This window comes from Microtus pennsylvanicus, chromosome 16, assembly GCF_037038515.1.
Source record: "Microtus pennsylvanicus isolate mMicPen1 chromosome 16, mMicPen1.hap1, whole genome shotgun sequence".
NCBI classification, from domain to species: domain Eukaryota; kingdom Metazoa; phylum Chordata; class Mammalia; order Rodentia; family Cricetidae; genus Microtus; species Microtus pennsylvanicus.
The window spans coordinates 30472458-30491543 of NC_134594.1; the positions used below are offsets into that span (position 1 = coordinate 30472458).

The following is a 19086-nucleotide window of genomic DNA, read 5'->3' on the forward strand; positions in this document are numbered from 1 at the left end:
CAGCAAGTGCTCTTAACTGATGAGCCATCTCTCTAGCCACCAGAGATTTAAAAATGCTTTAAAATTATTTTTCATCATAGTCTTGCTGTGTAGCTTATGATGAACTGGAACTTGGAACGTGGCCTGGTCTGGCTACAAATGTGTCATTCATCTGCCTGAATGCTACAGTTACAGCTGTGTTTCATCATGGCTGTCTGCAAGTCTTGTTTACTAACTTTTTTTTTAATATAGTACTTTTATGCCCTAGGTTCTGCCTTTTGTCCTGTATCTTTCCATTATAGTTTTCTTTGGCCTGTGGAATTTATTTTTATATCTTGTAGATGAGAAAGTCAGTGATCAGAAAAGAGTTAGCCAGGCTCACACCCGGTTCATTATTGGGGGATAGAAACACACTCAGAGTTATCCATGCTCACACCAGTACATCAGTGGGGGGATAGAAACACACTCAGCTAATAGACTGGAGTCTTTATTCTTTTGAGTTATCCAAGCTCACACCCAGTGCACTAGTGGGGGTGGGGGATAGAAACACACTCAGCCCATAGATTTGAGTCTTTATTGTTCTTGATAGAAATCTTTCCACCTAACAGTAAAGCAGAATAGATCAGTGTCAGATGTAAGTGGGGCAGCCTTTATGATGGCTAGAATAATGTCCTACATACCGATATTGGCATATTCACATGTAGGAGTAATCCATTTCTTAAAGCTTCTTTGATAATTTAAGCACCGTAAACTGTAATTATTGCAGGACCGAGGATTGAATTCAGGGCTGTGCACATGCTAGGCAAGTGCTGTACTATGGAGCTGTATCTCCGGCCCTCTATTTATTCCTTTAAACCCGGAGACAGTGTCTCACTTAGTTGTCAGAGTCGGCCGACAGCTCACCCTGTCTCTCAAGAGTGCCCTGAACCTGCAGTCTCGGCTCACCGTTTCACACAGCTGGGATTAAGGGGCGTGCCATGTAGAGCTGCGCATAGGAAGGTCGTGTGTTGTGGATGTGTTTATGCCATGCAGTCGGTGCCAGTTTACAGTGCGTTTTGGCTCTGCTCCTGCTGCTAGTTTTCTTTCTCTGTGAATTCCCTTGGCATCATTTCCTTTGTGTGTACAGTGGCCTTGCTACTAGAGTCCACTTCCTATGGTAGTGCTGGTTAACCGCAGTGGTTGTGTCCATGGCTAGGCTACTTTGTTTGTCGAGCAGTAAAGCAAATAACCAAATAAAAATGTTGGAAATTTGTATTTCTCTTATTTACATGTTACTCTCATTTTCCTTAGCATGCATAATACAGTGATTTTTGGATGCTAAATATAGTATTTCAATTATTGTAAATATGGGAGGTACTCGCTTTTCAAGGTCTTTGGAAGGATTTATTTTTCAATTATAATTGTCACCACACGACTTCAGTGATTCTGCTTCCTAGGGCTCTGTTTTTTCCATTTGTATTATTTAAATGATAATTAAGTGAAGGTTGGAAAACTTTATTTTCATCCCAGTGCGATAAATGACTTGTCGATTCAAATGTTCCAAAGGGTTGTCTTCATTTTGTTTTCCTGTCTGCATCATTTCTTGTCAGAACCGACAGACGTGCTATCTTCATCTTCTACACTTAAAAAGAAGACAGCACTCTTCTGCTTCAAACCTTTAGTTTCTGGGCCATTGCAAAATCTAAAGATTGTCAACATTGATCCAAAGGGTGTAAGACTAGGAAAATTTCCTCTATCCTTCCACCCCTCAGAAAAGCAACAGCAGCAACCAAACAGGCGTCTAAAATATCTCTGGAAAATACGCTTATGGAAATGTTCATAGGTATAATAAATGCCATGTATGTTATATCACCAATCCAAAGGATTTTTTTTTTTTTGGCTAAGATACAGTCAGATTTCATGTCCAAGAAATGGGACCCTGAGGCCTCTAACCAGGAAGCAGCTCACTGTGCTGGCAATCATCTGCAGATGGTTATCAGCGAGCAAGAGCCCCCAGTGTCACAGGGCTGGGGCTTTTGTACACTTTTGTCTTTGTGTCTCTTCCTATATGGCAAACTCTCTTTCACTGAATGCTCCAAACTATGACTAGTGACTAGGATGGGAAGGGAGGTGGACGGAAGGCGGCCGCAGGAGAGATGCGATCAGGCGGCGCCTTTCTACAGGTGTGCTGACTAACCCTCTGATGTGCACACATGGGTGTGGCCAGCTGGCATGGCTGTTTCCTGTCTTTCCCCCATAGCCCTCGGGTCCCCCTCTAACCTTACCAGAGACAATTCATACTTTATTACCTTATATGATGATTCTTCTGTTTAAAAATGCTTGGAGATGCGACCCTGTACAGTGGTTCATATCTGAGTGATTAGACTGTCTCTGACACCTGTATCCAAGGCCCAGCGGTCTATTCTTTGCCCTCCATCTCCTGTGTGCCAGAGGCCTCCATGGTCCCATTTCTTTTTTGACTCCTGCATGTTAAGTCAGGTTAGAGGTGGAAAGCTGGGGCTAGTCCAGAGACTATAGCGGTTGCCTGGTCTGCAGCCTTCTAGGACCTGCTTCCTTGTAGGGTTGAGCATCAGCATGCCACAGCAGATACGTGTTTTCTAATTATCTGTAAAATGAGAATAGCAACAGCTACTTGAGAGTTGAAGAGTAGAATTCATGCATGTAAAACAATAAGAGCCTCTAAGCCCCATTTGTAAACATTCTCTATTTCTAATCCAATCTCTTGGCCAGAAATTATAGCTTATCCTTCTCCTTCTTCCTCCTCATTGTCTTCATCATCTTGATGTTTTTGTTTTTGAGACAGCTCTGGCTGATCTGAACTCAGTTCATGGACCAGGCTGGCTTGGAACTCAAACAGCTTTGCCTGTCTCTTTCTCCCGAGTGGTGGGATAAAAAGGCATGTGGTATATGCTCAGTCTGACTGGGAATTAAGTCATATGTGTTGTTCTGATTACATGTTTTAATTTGTGCTCGGGCTTGACCTGATAATTCGGCAAACCTTTCCCTGTCCTTACCTTTGTGTGCTATAGTTCAGGCTGGGCTCCCCTACCCACCATTTTTTTTTTGTGCCCTGTTTGCTTGTGTATTGAAAAGCTAAGAGGTGAATGCTGTAAAAATTTAGAATTATACCAGAATGAAAACATACCCATTACTGCCTCCAAAGGCAAATCCCCACCCCAAACGTTCCTGTAGTTCCTTTATTGAAGACGGACTGTTTTACCCATGACTTTCTGTATGCACTGCTGTCTGCCTTTAAAGTCATCCCATGTTTCTTTGATTTATCTCATTACCCAAGTCACTGCCAGTTCTTGAGGCAGGGATCAGCAGGAGCATCAGTTTGGTGGCACACCCTGCAGCTGCCCGGAGCACACATTTCTTTTATCATTTAAATTTTTTCCCATATCTTTTTCCTCAGAGATTAAGTTACTGAAACAAATTATATGAACATTTTAAAGATTGTGTGGCTATATTAGAAATAATATCCACAAGGATATCACTGATCTCTTTTCCTCTAAAATAAAATATGAGAATGCATTTATATTCAGTGCTTAGAAGAGGACCTCACAATAAGAATGTGTTCAATAGATACTAAATGAATAAACAAGCAGTTGAAATACAGGGTTCACCTGTTTCGTAACACCCTTTTCTAACTCTTCTATGAAACACATTAGTTCTGGAAAAGGTTCTCTTTAGCCTAAGCCAGCATTGCACTTAATAACATCATCCCGCATGGGAACTACTTAAAGAATATGTTGTTAAGGAAGGTTTCCAGTTTTAAAACTGCTGTGTAGCTTTCTTACGTTTACTGTTCAAACACCAGTGTGTAGCCTCCCCCCCCCCCCCCAGTTAGGTGAACTGTAACTGCATTTTCAGCCTTTTATGGACTTGTGTAAAATTACTTTGATTAATTTTTGATTGATGATGTTGTAACTGGAGGTCTCTCATCCTACCTGGTCCCATAGCCACTTTTAAAATAACCACTCAGAGGTTTAATATTAATTAATTACATACTATTTGGCCTATTAGCTCAGACTTATTATTAATTAGATCTTACAATTTAAAGGAACCATTTCTATTAGTTTATATTTTACCACAAGGCTCATGACTTGTTACTTCATATCCTGGTTCTCCGGCAACTACTTGTGTCTCTCTCGACTCTACCTTCTTTCTCCCTGCTAGCTATATTCTGCCCTGCCATAGGCCAAAGCAGCTTCTTTATTAATTAATGGTAATAAAACATATTCACAGTATACAGCAGGCTTTTAGAAATTTGGTTGTAGGTCAACCTAAATGCATTCTTAGAATCTCTCTGGTCAGCAAGGATCCCTGAGCCTCATTATAGAGTTGAAGTCAGTTCTCTGGAGCTCTAGGGAACTACAGGGACAATCAGGTGCAACAGGAGGGGGTGGACAAGGAATTTATAGTTGGGGTGTGGGTTTTGGAGAAAGATGAAACCCAGCTTTCTGACCTGAATAGTGGCTTAGTTGTTGTTGTTGTTAAATTATACAGAGTGAATGAACTTGGATTTTAATGAAGGATCTGGAATGTGCTTCAGTTGTTACCAGCTGCTTGTAAATAGCAAGCAGAGATGGGGTTACCTTGTGGCCAGCCATGGGTGATTCAGAGTTTGGTAGTTTGGAGGGTTTGTTCTGGGATAGACAAAGGAAACTGGTCTTTATTTCTCACCATATCTTGAACAGTAGCTATTTTCAGGCTTCTGTGTGAAATGAGGTCACACCTAATTAGGGCAGAACACAATGTCCGATACACAGTAGTCACGAGAGTAGGGGTTATACCCAAAGTTTGTAGTAGGGTATTTGATTTTTGTTGTATTTGAATAGGGCTTTCCTGTCTGTTACATTTATTGTTGTTTATCAGAAAGCCTGTAATTTTCCTTCATGGCCCAGGTCCTTTCTCTTTTAAAATAATACTTTTCTTTTGTACTCTAAAAGTATCAAATGAAACTGTAGTTCTTCCATCTAGATTAAAACGCTGTGAGCATTGAGACTATCAAAATATAAATGTCTTAGTTATGTCCTACACTGAACCTTTCCAGGACTGTTCCCTCATTGAATGGCCTTATAGAGCTCCTCTCTCCTCTGGGCTCAGCTTTTTACTAACATTGCCTTCTCATTTGTAGAGGATGTCTTCCTGCCTTTCATCGCATCCAATCCTCTTGCTTGTACACTGTAGGCACTGGGTCTCTTAAATTAAGAGACCTAGAGCTCCCTTTAAGGTGTCTGCCAAAATAATAACAGTGCATATGTAGAGAAAATTTAAAAACATTGGAGAAAAGTCTTAGAGCATTTTTTTCAAGTTTTAAAAATGTGTTCATACAGTATATTTTGAACTTGTTTTCTCCTCTCCCAACTCTTCTCAGATCCTTTTCATCTCCCTACCTAACCAACTTCAGGTGTGCCTGTGTGCTCTCTTTCTCAAAGCAAGCAAGCAAACAAACAAGCAAATAAGACCTACTAAATCTAAAATCTAAACCCCCCAAGAAATGAAAATCAAAGCAAACAATAAGAGCAGTAAGAAAAAAAAATCTAACAACACCAAAAAACAACTCCTCAAAACATGGAGTTTATTTTGTGTTAGCCAGCTATTCCTGGACATGTATATGGCTTTCCCTGGAGTGTGGCTGCCTGACACTGAGTGACCTGGGACCTGAGACAAGATAGGTTATAGGCCTAGGAGAAAACCTACTGTGTTATTTTGCTAAATGAACAAAGCAATAAAATGTCTCCCAATGACATATTGCTGTAACCATAGAAGCGTGCATTGCTCAATCCAAATCTGCGAAACTTCCCATGGGAGCTGGGTAATAACACAGAGACCCATAACTGCACAATGTGTAGAGAGTGAGAGACTTTGAACAGTCAGCCCTAAATGGAATGTCTGCTCATCTTAAGTCTCAGGGATCTATGTGGAAGAAAAGACATTGTAAGAGCCAGAGGTGGTGGAGGGTTTCAGGAAAACAGTGTCTTCCAGGTGTAACGGATGCACGTCGGATCTCACAGACAGTGACAGCACGCACTAGACCTGTACAGGTTCGAACTGGACAGAACCCCAGCTCTGAGCAGGGAAGTAGACCCAAAGTCCTCCCTCTAGCCAAGAAGTATTTGTAATTGATACCTGCTAGGAAAGGGAAATAAGAGGTTTAGGATTTGAATGGACTGCTAGTATCGACAGCTCCTCATCCATTTTCATTCTGGAATCCTATCCATGTCAGGGTCCGTAAGCCTTGGTTTATGTGAGTGATTATGCTTCCTGGGATTGCTCTCATAACTGTATCATAACCGTCCTTGAGCTTATGAGTTCTAAAGTGTGGGGACTGTCCAGTGCTGTGTTTCAGTGCTAACACTGTGGTCCTCTACTTTTCCTATCATAATGTGTATGCTCACGAGAAATACTGCAGTCTTGTGGCCAGAAGGTTGCTGTCCTGGTATGGATGCTGTAAAGCAAAGGTAACAGCAGAGGCCCGCTTTCTCTTCTGTCACCCCTCAATCCCACCATCTATGTTTCATGTCCCTTGGGTCCCTGAAACCAAACCCTCTCCTCCTCAGTCGCTGGAGTCTGTCCCCGGACTGACACCGCTCTGTATGTGCTTCGCTGACCAGGTCTGCCTGCAGGTTTTGTTTCTTTGGATGCTTGGCTTCCCCTCTTCATGGTTGTGGCTTATAGTGCGGTGGGCCACACATGGTTTGTCTCTCCTAATTTCTCACTAATCGCGAAGTCTGATGGGATTACATGACAAACAGATCAGTCCACATGCTGACCACCTAACCGTGGAGTTGGGTATGTGGGCTTTTTAGCAGCTGCTCTCTGAGTCCGGTGGTCGTTTCCCTGTGCGGATGTGAAACTCAATACTAGAGCGTCAAGGCCTCTTTAAGGAAACTCTGGCTTTCTTGGAGTTGTTACACACCATGGTGAATTTTAAGTGATTTTTTTTTTTATATTACTAAGTTAAAACAACTTGAAAATATCTGCTAGTAGAACTTGGGAATGAAGCTTCAAGGTGTAGGTAGCCCTCGCTTGCATCACTGTGATATGGTTGGTGCATTTTTCTTGGTCACTAGGTCGCCCCCAATGACGAAGCGGTGGTGACGTTGTTATGTGAGTGGGCCGTGAGCTGCAAACGATCTGGCAAGCACAGGGCCATGGCCGTGGCGAAACTCCTGGAGAAAAGGCAAGCAGAGATCGAGGCAGAGGTAGGTCCAGTCTTCTCTCTACTTATTCCTGATGTAGCTTAAAATACTGCTCCAAGGAGGGACATCTTGGCTCTTCTCTGTATTATGTTAGCTTTCTTTGTCTTGAGAAAGGCGTGGGAGGGATAGATATGTCATCTTCTCAAGACTGGTAGTAGGATCTAAGTAGACACTGAATAATTTGAGTTTGAGAATAATTAAGAACTGTATCTATTAAAGCTAAATTTTAACATCTGAAAAGAACAAAGAAACCCAGTTTTGTGACACGGAGGTTCATATTTTATGAATCCTTCTTCCTTCCCCCTTCCCTCCCTCCCTTTTTCTTTTCTTTCTTCCTTTCTTTCTTTGTTTCTTTTTTTGTTTTTTTTTCTAAACAGGGTTTCTCTGTGTAGCTCTGGCTGTCGTTGGATTCTCTCTCTAGACCAAGCTGGCCTCGACGTCAGAGTTCCACCCTCCTCTGCCTCCCCAGTGCTGGTATTAAAGGTGTGTGCCCCCACAGCCGGGTTAAGTGAACATTTTTAAAGTAAACATTAGCCCAGTGGCCAAGGGAATGTGTGTGAACTGCCGCACCCTGATGACTTCTGGCCTCCCATGCGGTTCTGCTTCACGTTGCTCTCCCCTTTCCTCTACCAGACCCCAGAGTGCGCTTCTAGAAGTGTAAATGGGCCTGATCGTAGTTCTCCCGTATTAAGGCAGACAGAGTTTCTAAGACCCACAGAACTTCCTGTTGCTTGCCCTACCCACCATTTCCTACAACATCTGGAACCTGTTGTCCTGGGGGCTACAATTCTCACGCTGTCTTGGTTGTCTGTCCCCTCACCACATACAACTTACTTTTGTTTACAGGCCTTTGCTCTGGCTGTCCCTTCTGGGTGGCAAATTCTGCTCCTGAACATTTTCTTGTCCACTGTCCCTCCACAGAGCACTGGTGTTTCATTAAGTGTCTTCCCGTGGGACATCCTTAGGTAACATGACATCTCCTAGGTGACGGAAAGTCTGCCGTTGCCCTGTGATCATATCCACATCGTTTTCCTCACCGCAGCACCAGTGAAAGCCAATGATGTCCCTGTCAGAACGCCAGCTTGACAACAGTGACCTTGTCCATCCTGGGCTGGATTCTGCATTGGGCTTCTCAAGTTGTGGCGTGAATAGATGATCTGGCTCTCCACAGGGCTTTTCTAGATGTTTCCTGAGCCACGGAGAGTCCAGGAGGTCCCAGTTTTGTTGAAGTATGATAAATAAGCAAAAGAATGTTTTTGGAAGAACTGTTTGCTTCTTCAGTTGACAGCTCCTACCACACATTCTATAGGCGTCTTCCTGACAGAAACACAACACAAAGTAACCGGAGTCATAACCGTGTGCCAGAGAGCCCAGGAGAAAGCAGTAGACTTGCACTTAGGCCGTTTCCAGCAGTTGTGCCTAGGGGTAAGGAATATTTAAACTGCACTGGCTTGTGTATTCAGTGGGGGCACTACTAATAGTGCAGAGTTTACTGTACAGTGCAGAGCAGAAATTACAGCTTACACAGATTACGTTCCTCGGGGTGTTCTTTGGATCTGTTGCCGAGAGGTTGGTTTCCTCTATTGGAAATGATACTCTCTGTGGCCTGTGTTTTTCAGATGGTGCTGAAGTCTCAGTTCCTCGATTGTCTAAGAGTTCGGACGTTTATCCGAGCTGGCAGATCGTCACCTGTTGTAACTGTACTCATGCACCGTTCTGTTTGTTTTTAACCTCAGAGATGTGGCGACTCAGAAGTCCTGGATGAGAAGGAGTCAATTTCTTCAGCCTCGCTTGCTGGGTCTAGCTTGCCTGTTTTCCAGAATGTTTTACTAAGATTTTTAGATACACAGGCCCCATCACTGTGTAAGTAAAAAAGTCATTTCACTTTTGATGAGGGATTTCCCTCCCTCCCTCCCTCCCTCCCTCCCTCCCTCCCTCCCTCCCTCCCTCCCTCCCTCCCTTTCAACTGTCCCTCCTTCCTTTATCAGCTGAGCCTTCTCTTCTTTGCATCTTATCTAAAGTTCTTGGCATGGAAGATAATCTGTTTTACTAAAGAAATGTAATGATTTTTTTTCCCATTGGGTAAGTTTAGTCATTTTAGAATCAATGAAGTATCAAAAAAAACTTTAAAATAAAAAAGTTAAGTGTCCTCATACCCTTATATTTGGTGCACTAGTCTCCCCCCACTCCTCTCCCATCCCACCCTCAACTTCCACCCCTGTCTCTTACCCAAACAGAGGGATTTGGGTCCCATGATACTTAGCTGTGCACTGCGATGATACTGTTTTGCTTTTGGAGCTGCTTTCTAATCTTCTGGTTTTCTCTTCCATTTAAGAAGGGAGGGAAATAAAGCGACAGTGCTTCATAGCCTTGTAGCCTGCAGGTAGCTGGCTGATGTGTGGGTGTGGCCATGGCATCACCATTCCCTTTGAGATGTTTCCATCGCCTTCAGCTAATGTCCTCCTACTTTGTTGTTGGGAAGTTGTGAGTTTGTGGAATCAACAAGCACGTATTAGGGGCACTAAGGGTGGAAAGTTTTTGAAAAGCGATTGTGTGAACAGTGTTCGCTTGGCCACCATTTTTCCGGGGTATTCCCATGGAAGATGGAGAAGAACACAAAAGCGGCAGAGTGAGAAGCGATAGGTATTGGAGGGAAGGGAGAAATTTGTGGAAGGAAGGTAAAATAGCAAACTAAATACATGTTTTTATGACTGTCTTGCAGAGGGATCTTGTTTTGGCTGATCTTTGGGACAAGGCAAGGCTTTCCTTGAGTTTTCTGGAGGCCTTAGAGCCTTGGGCAATGGCTCTCAATGCTGCTGTCCTTGACTGTACAGTTCCTCAGTGGTGCCTCACACCATAAAGTTACTTTGTTGCTTCTTCGTAACTGTAATTCTGCTACTGTTATAAATAGTAATGTAACTGTCTGATATTGGATGTGCAGCCCTACAAAGGGGTCTCAGACCACAGGTTGAGAACCAGTGGCCTTGGTGCAAGCAAGTATTGGAACCGACCAAGTGGTCTGAAAGTAGGAAACCAGAAGATGAGGTAGAATATACCTGATAGCAGAAAGCCAGGCACAGGACTGGGCAGCTCTAAATTATCTTGAGCAGCGTAGGAGGTGCACAATTGTTCCAAATTTACTGCCTCCACCCATTTCAGTTGTCTTTGGGGAGAATGTCTGTCCTTCTGAGAGATCCATTCAGTTTCCCTGAGAAGAGGCTGCCTGCCATTGAGCGTGAGAGGAGACACTTAGGAGCGATCTTCAGGGGATGAAGCACATCAGCTTTTGAATGAGTTCATTTTGGGGGTTGGTGTTTATGAGAATGAATGATGGTGCCAGGCATCTAACTTTGTAGACTTAGCTGTACAGTTTTCTAAGCTCATCTAAAAGGGTATGATATAAAGCTTGTAGAATGTTGTTATGATACTGAAAATCCTAACCTGAACTCTACAGATGGGTTAGGAATTGAGGGGGAGAAAAACTTCCGAGCCGACTGTGGCCTTGTGTCCCTTTATCTCCTCTCCTTCATGGCAAGTCGGCATCGGTCACTCTTCTCATTGCTGTGAGGAGATGCCCGATAAAAGCAGTTGAAGGAAAGGTTCGCTTTTTCTCCAGGACACAGTCCGTCATGGTGGGGAGTCTGAGATCCAGGTGCTTGAGGTGGCTGGGCATCCTGCACCCATGCTCAGGAGGCAGAGGGCAAAGCTTGGTGGTCAGCTCATTTTTAATTTGGTTCAGTCCAGTGTCTTAGCCAAATGCAAAGGTGCTACCCACATTCAGGGGCTTCCCACTTATCACGATCTGGAAACTCCCCCACAGACATGCACAGAGCATTGTTTCCATGACGATGCTAAATCTCATCTAGTTTACAGTCAAGACCAGCCATAATAGGATGCTCCCCCAAGCCTGCCTCTTTAGCATTTAAACTATCATTAAGTCTCACTTGAAATAGTACACATATATACCCCGAAGATGCAGCCCTCTTAATGTATTTAAAGATAACCACAAATTGTGTTAGCAATAAAAGGAAACCAATCCAGCCAGGCTTTGGCTTGCATTATGAAGCACATGGTCATTTATTTTTCAGGAACAACTATCAATAAGCTTGGAATTGTTTTTAGTAAATAGGGTCCATACTTTCCAGTTAATAGTGCACAATAAAAAGCTCCCTATCAGGCCTAGAGAGAAGGCACTTAACTGTTCTCCAGAGGACCCAGGCTCGGTTCCCAGCATTTTTTAAGGGAAGCTGGCATCCATCTGCACCTCCAGCTCCAGGGCATCCTACGCCCTCTCCTCACCTCTGAGGGGACCAGTGTGCAAATAAACTCATGTCACACGCGCGCGCGCGTGCGTGCACACACACACACACACACACACACACACACACACACACACACACACCCCTAAAAAGAAACTAACCCGTCTATCAGTGCTTTATAAACGTTGGTGCCTCAGTCAATGTTTGAATGAAACTCAAAAAGGAGAACTTACTATTTTTTTGTTGACACTTTTATAGTATATAATGATTGTGGTTACACTCAGTTTCCATACCCTTCACTCTTCCCAGTCCCCCCCACTCCTCTGCCATGCCTCCCTTCTACCCAACCAAGATCTACTTCTCCTCCATTCCCTTAAAGAATAGCCGTCCTCCGGGGGATAGCAACTGAAAGTGGCGTAACAAATTACAAGAGGAGACACAAGCCCTCATGTCAAGGATAGAAGAGGCAACCCAATAGGAGGAAAAGGGTCCCAAGCACAGATGAAAGAGTCAGAGATACCCATTACTCCCACTGTTAAGGAGTCCCACAGAACACAAAGCTATTACAACCATAACACAGATACAGAGGACCTAGCTCAGAGTTCTACAGGGTCCGTGATTACTGCTGCAGTTTCCGTGAGCCCCTGTGAGCCCTGCTTAGTTGATTTTGTAGCCTGTGGTCTCATGGTGTCCCCAACCCCTCTGGCTCCCACCGTCCTTCCTCACCCTCTTTTATGGGTTACCCTGGCTCTGCATAGTATTTGGCTGTGAGTTTCCGCATCTGCTCCCATCAGTTGCCGGATGAAGCCTCTCTGATTACGGTTGGGCTAGGGTTTGATCTATGAGTATAGCAGGAGCAGGTTATCATTAAGAATGATGGCCTTGTTTGTTCTTAAGCTGGATCTCTGGGCTGTCCAACCTCTTGTTCCTGGCTACCCAGGCAGTGCCAGGCATGTGCTCCCTTTTGTGAATTGGGCCTCATATTGGACCCGTCATTGTACCACTTTTACCCCAGTACATCTTGCAGGCAGGGCAGATTGTAGGTCAGAGGTCTTGTGGCTGGGTTGATGTCCCAGTCCCAGTGCTGGGAGCCTTGCCTGGTTACAGAAGCTGTCAGTTTGGGCCCCATACTCCCCATTACTGGGAGACTTCATTAGGGTCACTCTCATAGATTCCAGGGAGTTTCCACTATGCTCAGTTTCTACATGGCCCCCAAATGCCCCCCCCCCCCAATCTAGTTGTCTTTCCCAGTACTAGTTCTCTCTTTTCCCCACCGGATCCTTCTTGTTCCCATCCCTATCCGCACCCCATCCACTCACAAAATATCTTCTATTTCCATTTTCCAGCGAAGAAGACCCTTCCTTGTGCATAACTTAGAGCCCCTCTTATTACTTCGCCTCTCTGGGTCTGTGGATAGTAGCATGATTATCTTTCCCTTAACAGACTATATCCCCATAGATTTTGAATACACACCATGTTTGTCTTTCCGGGACTGTCTGAGTTACCACACTTAAAATTTGATTTTTCCAGGTTACATTCATTTACCTGCTCATTTCATGATTTGATTTTATTTTTAACAGCTGAGTAGTACTTGGTTGTGTAAATGTACCACATTATCTTTACCCATTCTTTGTTTGGGTTGTTTTCAGTTTCTTACAGCTGGATCTTAGGGAGCCATTTCCTCAAGTGAGGCTCCTTCTTTGATGACTCTAGTTTGTGTTAAGCTGGCATAAAACCAGCCAGTATGCTCCTCTGCTACCCCTCCTAATGAAATTTTATGAAACCTTGAAGGATTGTTGTCTTCTCTTTATTTGTTGCCTGGCCAAGGACTCTCTGACTGAATTTGTTTCTCACGCAGCGGACCCCAACAGCGAGTGCGAGAAGGTGGAATTTGTGAACTTGGTGCTGCTCTTCTGTGAGTTTATCCGCCACGACGTCTTCTCCCATGATGCGTACATGTGCACCCTCATCTCGCGAGGAGATCTGTCCGTCACTGCCTCTGCAGGGGAGAATGCAGACGAACACTATTCCAAGGACCATGATATGAAGATGGAGGTATACCCTTGGGCTTGATGCCCGTACTGCATCCCAAAGTGAACTCCGCTGGGGGAGTCAGTTTCAGATAGGCAGTTTGGTGATGGGAAGACAATGGGATTTTAGTTCCTTTCTCTCTACAAAGTTTATTTCCCCTCCAATTACAGACGACAAATTTGATTATATCTTCTAGAATTTTCTACATTGTATAGTTATTGAAAAGATGAGACTGACCACAGTTTTTTTTTCTTCATGAGTTTAAAATAATATGCTTTTAGCTTTAGATGTGTATAGCCTGAAATTTTCTTTTAGTTTTGTGCCTCACAGGTGAACTTGTTTTACTCTCGCACCCCTTGGGCTTTCATTCTAAGGAGGGTCTCCCTACACCACTCTTGGCCAAATAGAGGGAGAGTCCCTCGTTCTTAATAACACAGATTTTCTTCTCAAAATTTAATCTCTTTCTAAAATAGGGTAGATTGTTCTTTGCAGCGATTTCTGCTGTGGGTTTGATGACTGCACGGCTTTCTGTCAGGTTCTGACATTCTAGACATTGCCCCAGATATTTAAAATTTCAAGATAAAATGATTTAGGTGACAGTGAGAAGCAGTGGAAATTGATGACACTCTGGGAGTACTCAAAATACAGCTTTATTTCTGTTATTAAATATGAATTTGCCAGGCACTCTTATGCTATGCTTATTTAAAGTTGTAGGTATATTTGTTTGTTTTTTAAAACATCTCATTTTATTCTTGGATCTTTAAGAATCTCATTTTTTTTTTATTATTGGAAATAGCTCAGTGAAAGAAGTTGTGGCCGGTTTGTTTTAAGTGAAGAAGCTCTGTGCTCTTCCTTTAAAACATCATGGGAGTTAAGGCCTTCTCTTCACGGGGGACAGATTGTGACTCTAACACACAATGCCTGCCTTCAAGTTTCCTTTAACTCTTTTAGAGGAGTAGACAGTGGGAGTGACAGACAGGACGCTGAACAACTTACTGTCATCTTTCAACCTCCGGCTTTTAAACTGCAGCTTTTACAACGCGGCTTTCTTTTTCCGGCACTCACCAGGAACACAGTATCATGGCGCACATGGGCCTCGGCTCAGGAACCGCTCACATTTTTGACGAAGTAGACAAGAGTGACTTTAAAAGTGACTTTGGTTCTGAGTTTCCAGTAGGTTCAACCTTTGGTTCTCATTGGCAGCTAACCCACCACCCCTCCCCAGCTTGTCTCCATCCTCTTGTTTCTTGCCTGGTGTGCTGGAATGATTCACTTGTGATGACGATGTCACCTTCACCTAGTCACCTGCTTGCCTGTGGTTGTTCTGTCTCAGGCCATCCTCACTGCTGGTCCGCTTTGCCCCCTTTGAAAAGGCTACAAAGCTGACTGGCTTTGACACTTTCATTTTGGGATCATCCTCTCTGGGGAGTGTGGGGGTGTAGTTTTATTATGATAATCTACACATCGAGTTTCTAAAGAATAGAGTTATGACTCATTTTTCTACCATCTCTCAGTGTAATGTGTTTTTCATGAATCTTACTGTTTATAAAAGCATTGTTTGTACATTTTGGAATATTTATCTATGGATTAATCTTATTAAGTGTTATTAAGCATGTGTTTTTGGAGGAAATGTAACCCTTTGAGGGTAACACTTTTAAGTTTGCTTGCATGGCCAGTCCTCTTACTGGTTTGACCACTCTCCCCCACCTGCTCTTCTCATGTGTGATTTTCATTTTCTGATTTAATTTTGTAGAAATTAATAGAATTTCTACTTACGTTTTTGATCATTATTTTGTGAGCATCTTGTGTCTGACGTTCTGGTGCCCTGTGCGATTTTCATTTTCTGATTTAATTTTGTAGAAATTAATAGAATTCTACTTATCTTTCTGATCATTATTTTGTGAGCGTCTTGTGTCTGACGTTCTGGTACGTGGCACAGTGGCTGGGCCCTCTTCATTAATGATGACTAATATTTGTTTTACATGACATAGATTTTCTCTCCCATGCCTGGAGAGTCCTGTGAGAATGCCAACCCTTCCCTGAGCCGAAGAATGTCGGTTAATGGTGAGAAACTGCTGAAGAGAGAAAAACCAAGGGAGTTGATCTTTCCGTCAAATTACGACCTCCTCCGCCACCTGCAGTACGCAACCCACTTTCCCATACCTCTGGTAAGTCACAGTTCCATCGGCGTGTACCAGGATGAGTTCATTGCGTGGTCATTAGTGACTTGGCTGTTGGATTACCCACCCGCTCGTCCGCTCACACGTAATGATGTCAGGTGAAACTTTGCGCTGTTGGTTTGATGGCCGTAATTTGGATCATATGGCCTGTGTATACAGATAATAGCTTGGATGTTATGGTGTGATTATTGGTCACTAATTAGATTTAATAGAATTCCCAATATCAATATCCTTATATTAAAAGGATTTGAGTGACTACAAGTAATGCCTAGATATGTTTCCTACTTTAATTTGAAAGTCGTTTGCTGGTTAATTTTTTTCACTCATATTGTTTGAGTATTGGTACTTTTTGCATTTTACAGATGAGTAAGAATTTGGGGCCAGTTTAGCAATTGGGTGGAAACCTTTGTGTCACTAACAGGCAGGCTTTTGTCATTCTGGGTGCCTTCTGTTCTCAAAGTGAGTCACTGAGGAGGTGGTTCTGACTTGATGACAGGGTTTGTAGGTGGGGTGGGCTTGGCTTTAGACTTGGTGGGTTCAAACCTTAGGTAGCACCTGAAGAGAGCGTGGCAGGAACTGCGTGTTGAAGTCTTAAGTAGTGAAGTGTTTATCCCTAAGAGAGACGAGAGTATTTTTGATGGTCGTAATGAACATTGGGCTAAAAGCTGAGACATTTTTAATTTTTCAGGTAACTGTTTCCTGAATGCTTTGGACACTTACAAGTTTTGGGCAGGAAGCTGAGGATTTTGTGAAAGCTAAATATAGTTGATATTTTGGAACATCTACCTAAATGACTCAAATTGATTAAGTTCATATTTTTTTTTGTCTTATGTCAGTTAAAATGCCCTTTTTGTTTGTGTGCTTATGCTATGTAAAAATTTTTTTTTACAGAATCCTTTGTTGTTCATCTCAGAATATTATCAGTAGTTTTCTATAGTTCTTTCTGTCACCAGCTTGCAGTACAGCAGAGTAAACTGGCAGTTCATTTGTGGTAGCGGAGAGGTTGGCCTTATGCATTACAGATGTTTCTGGCATATTCATGCATGAGCTATCATGTCTTGGGGTTGTTTTGAAATATTAAGTGTAATCTTGGCAGTAGAGGCACACGCCTTTGATCCCAGCACTAGGGAGGCACAGAGGCAGGTGGATCTCTGTGAGTTTGAGGCCAGCCTGGTCTACAAAGTGAATTCTAGGACAGACAGAGCTACACAGAAACTCTGTCTCAAGAAACAAAACCAAAAAAACCCCAACAAAGTATAAAATAATACAGTGAAGTGCTGGAAGTAGTTGAGAGTTACATGCACTGGCCTGTGTAAGCAGATGTTACAGTCTGTCTGCCTTCTCTGTGCTTCTGGGATCTGAACAGGTACCCAAAATCGACTTCTTTGTTGTTGTTCACGTGACCTTGTCTATCTCCTTAGAGAGAAGTGCTGCTGGACATCGCCCCTTGACAGCTGTTAAAGGATCTAATTTTAATTTTAATATTTTTTTTGCGTGTGCTTATGCACGCATATAAGGTGTATATTGTGGGTTGAGTGTGTAGGCAAGTATGTTCACCTGTGCCCACATTCACAGGGGCCAGAGGAGTGTGTACCACGTAATGCTTCTCCATTTGACACAGGTTTCTTACGGTAGCTAGAACGAAGCTGGTGGCCACTGGACTCCAGTGACCTTACTCTCTGCTCCCTACAGTCCTGGGGTACAGGAGTGAGTGGCAATTCCTGGCTTTTTACATGGATTCTGGGATCTAAACTTAGGTTTAGATTGCACGGGAAGCATTCTTACCCGCTACGCCAGCTTTGGGTCCAGTTTTTGGTTAACTTTTGTTCTAGTTCACTATCTGCTGCTGTGATAACCACCACCAAAAGGAAAAGGTTTGCTTCATTCCACAGGTTTGCTTCATTTCACAGGTGATTGCAGTCTATCACGAAGGAGGGAATCAGGGCAGAAATCGAGCTAGGAACTGAAGAAGAGGCCACAGAGGATGCTTTCTTTCTTTCTTTCTTTCTTTCTTTCTTTCTTTCTTTCTTTCTTTCTTTCTTTCTTTCTTTCTTTCTTTCTTTCTTTTCCTCAGCCAGTTCTCATATACTCTAGGACCGCCTGCCCAGGGTGGCACTGCCCAGGGTGGCATGGCCCCTTCCACATTAATCATTCCTGAAGAAAATGCCTGTAGACTGTGGGCCACTCTGAAAAATGAACCCACCTTGTGTCACATCGACCAAGGAGGGAGCATGAAGGGCTCCTTGAGCAAAGATTCAAAAATTGTACTGAGCATTCTGTTTCATGGCTGTTTTGATGTGCTCACCAGAGCAGGGGGCCGGGGGGGGAGGGGGAATGTTGTTCTATTGTGTATGCGTCTGCTCCCCTGTAACCCGGCAAGAATGTACAGGGTGTCAGACATGTCGTAATGATTGGAGTTCCTGTCATGGATACTTACCAGAAACTGCTGTTAGATGTTTCTTTTTAAAATATAGACAATTAGTGCTTTTTGAATTACTTTCATCAGACCAAGAATGTATTTGTGAACTTATACACAGGACTTTGAAACTAATTGTTGAAGTACAAAAATAATACTGCAATCTAAGAACACATTCATCCTCCCTCCCTCCTTTCCTCCCCAACCCCCTCCTGTATGTGTGTGTGTGTGTGTATGTGTGTGTGTGTGTGTGTGCGTGCACGAGCACACATGGCTATAAAATCTGTACAGGCTTGTAATACTTCTTTCTCGGATGCCTCTGCTTCCACGTGTGGTAATTCAGGCATGTTCTACCACATCTAGTCCAGAGTCACTCATCACTATTGCAATGTAGTCCTTTGTCCCTCCCTCCCTTTCTCACTCTCTCTTTCTTCTTCTTCTTCTTCTTCTTCTTCTTCTTCTTCTTCTTCTTCTTCTTCTTCTTCTTCTTCTTCTTCTTCTTCTTCTTCTTCTTCTTCTTCTTCTTCTCCTCCTCCTCCTCCTCCTCCTCCTCCTCCTCCTCCTCCTCCTCCTTCTTCAACATCATCATCATCATCATCTTCTTCTTTTTGTTTTTTTGAGATAGGGTCTCTTTATGTAGCCTTGGCTGTCCTAGAACTACCTGTGTAGACCAGGCTGGCCTCAAACTCACAGAGATTCACTTGCCTCTACCTTCCATGTGGATCAAAGGCATGTGTGTGCCACCCCGGCCTGCCTGCTTGCCTGCCCTCCCTCCCTCCCTCCCTCCCTCCCTCCCTCCCTCCCTCCCTCCCTCCCTCCCTCCCTCCCTCCCTTCCTTCCTAGATTTATTTATTTGATGTGCATATGTGTGAGTGCTTGCATGTGTACATGTGTACCATCAGCATACCCGGTACCAGAGGAGGCGAGAAGAGGGTTTTGGATCTGCAAGTGGAGTTACAAGCAATTGTGAGCCTCCTGATATGGGGTGCTGGGGACTGAACCTGGGTCCTCTG

At 43.5% G+C, this 19086-nt stretch overlaps 1 protein-coding gene across 11 annotated transcripts in view; it reads left to right on the plus strand.

Moving 5' to 3' along the window:
* The window catches only part of Med12l (mediator complex subunit 12L), a 305880-nt gene that overhangs the window by 70139 nt on the left and 216655 nt on the right, over window positions 1-19086 (plus strand). For all 11 annotated transcript variants that reach the window (XR_012908055.1, XR_012908056.1, XR_012908058.1 and 8 more), the window contains 5 exons: window positions 7059-7190; window positions 8924-9050; window positions 13305-13501; window positions 14546-14650; window positions 15469-15645. Coding sequence is in view for 7 of the 11 variants with exons in the window: in XM_075950608.1 (XP_075806723.1) it covers window positions 7059-7190; window positions 8924-9050; window positions 13305-13501; window positions 14546-14650; window positions 15469-15645 (738 nt within the window). In the remaining 4 variants the exon portion in view is untranslated. The remainder of the gene's footprint in view (window positions 1-7058; window positions 7191-8923; window positions 9051-13304; window positions 13502-14545; window positions 14651-15468; window positions 15646-19086) is intronic.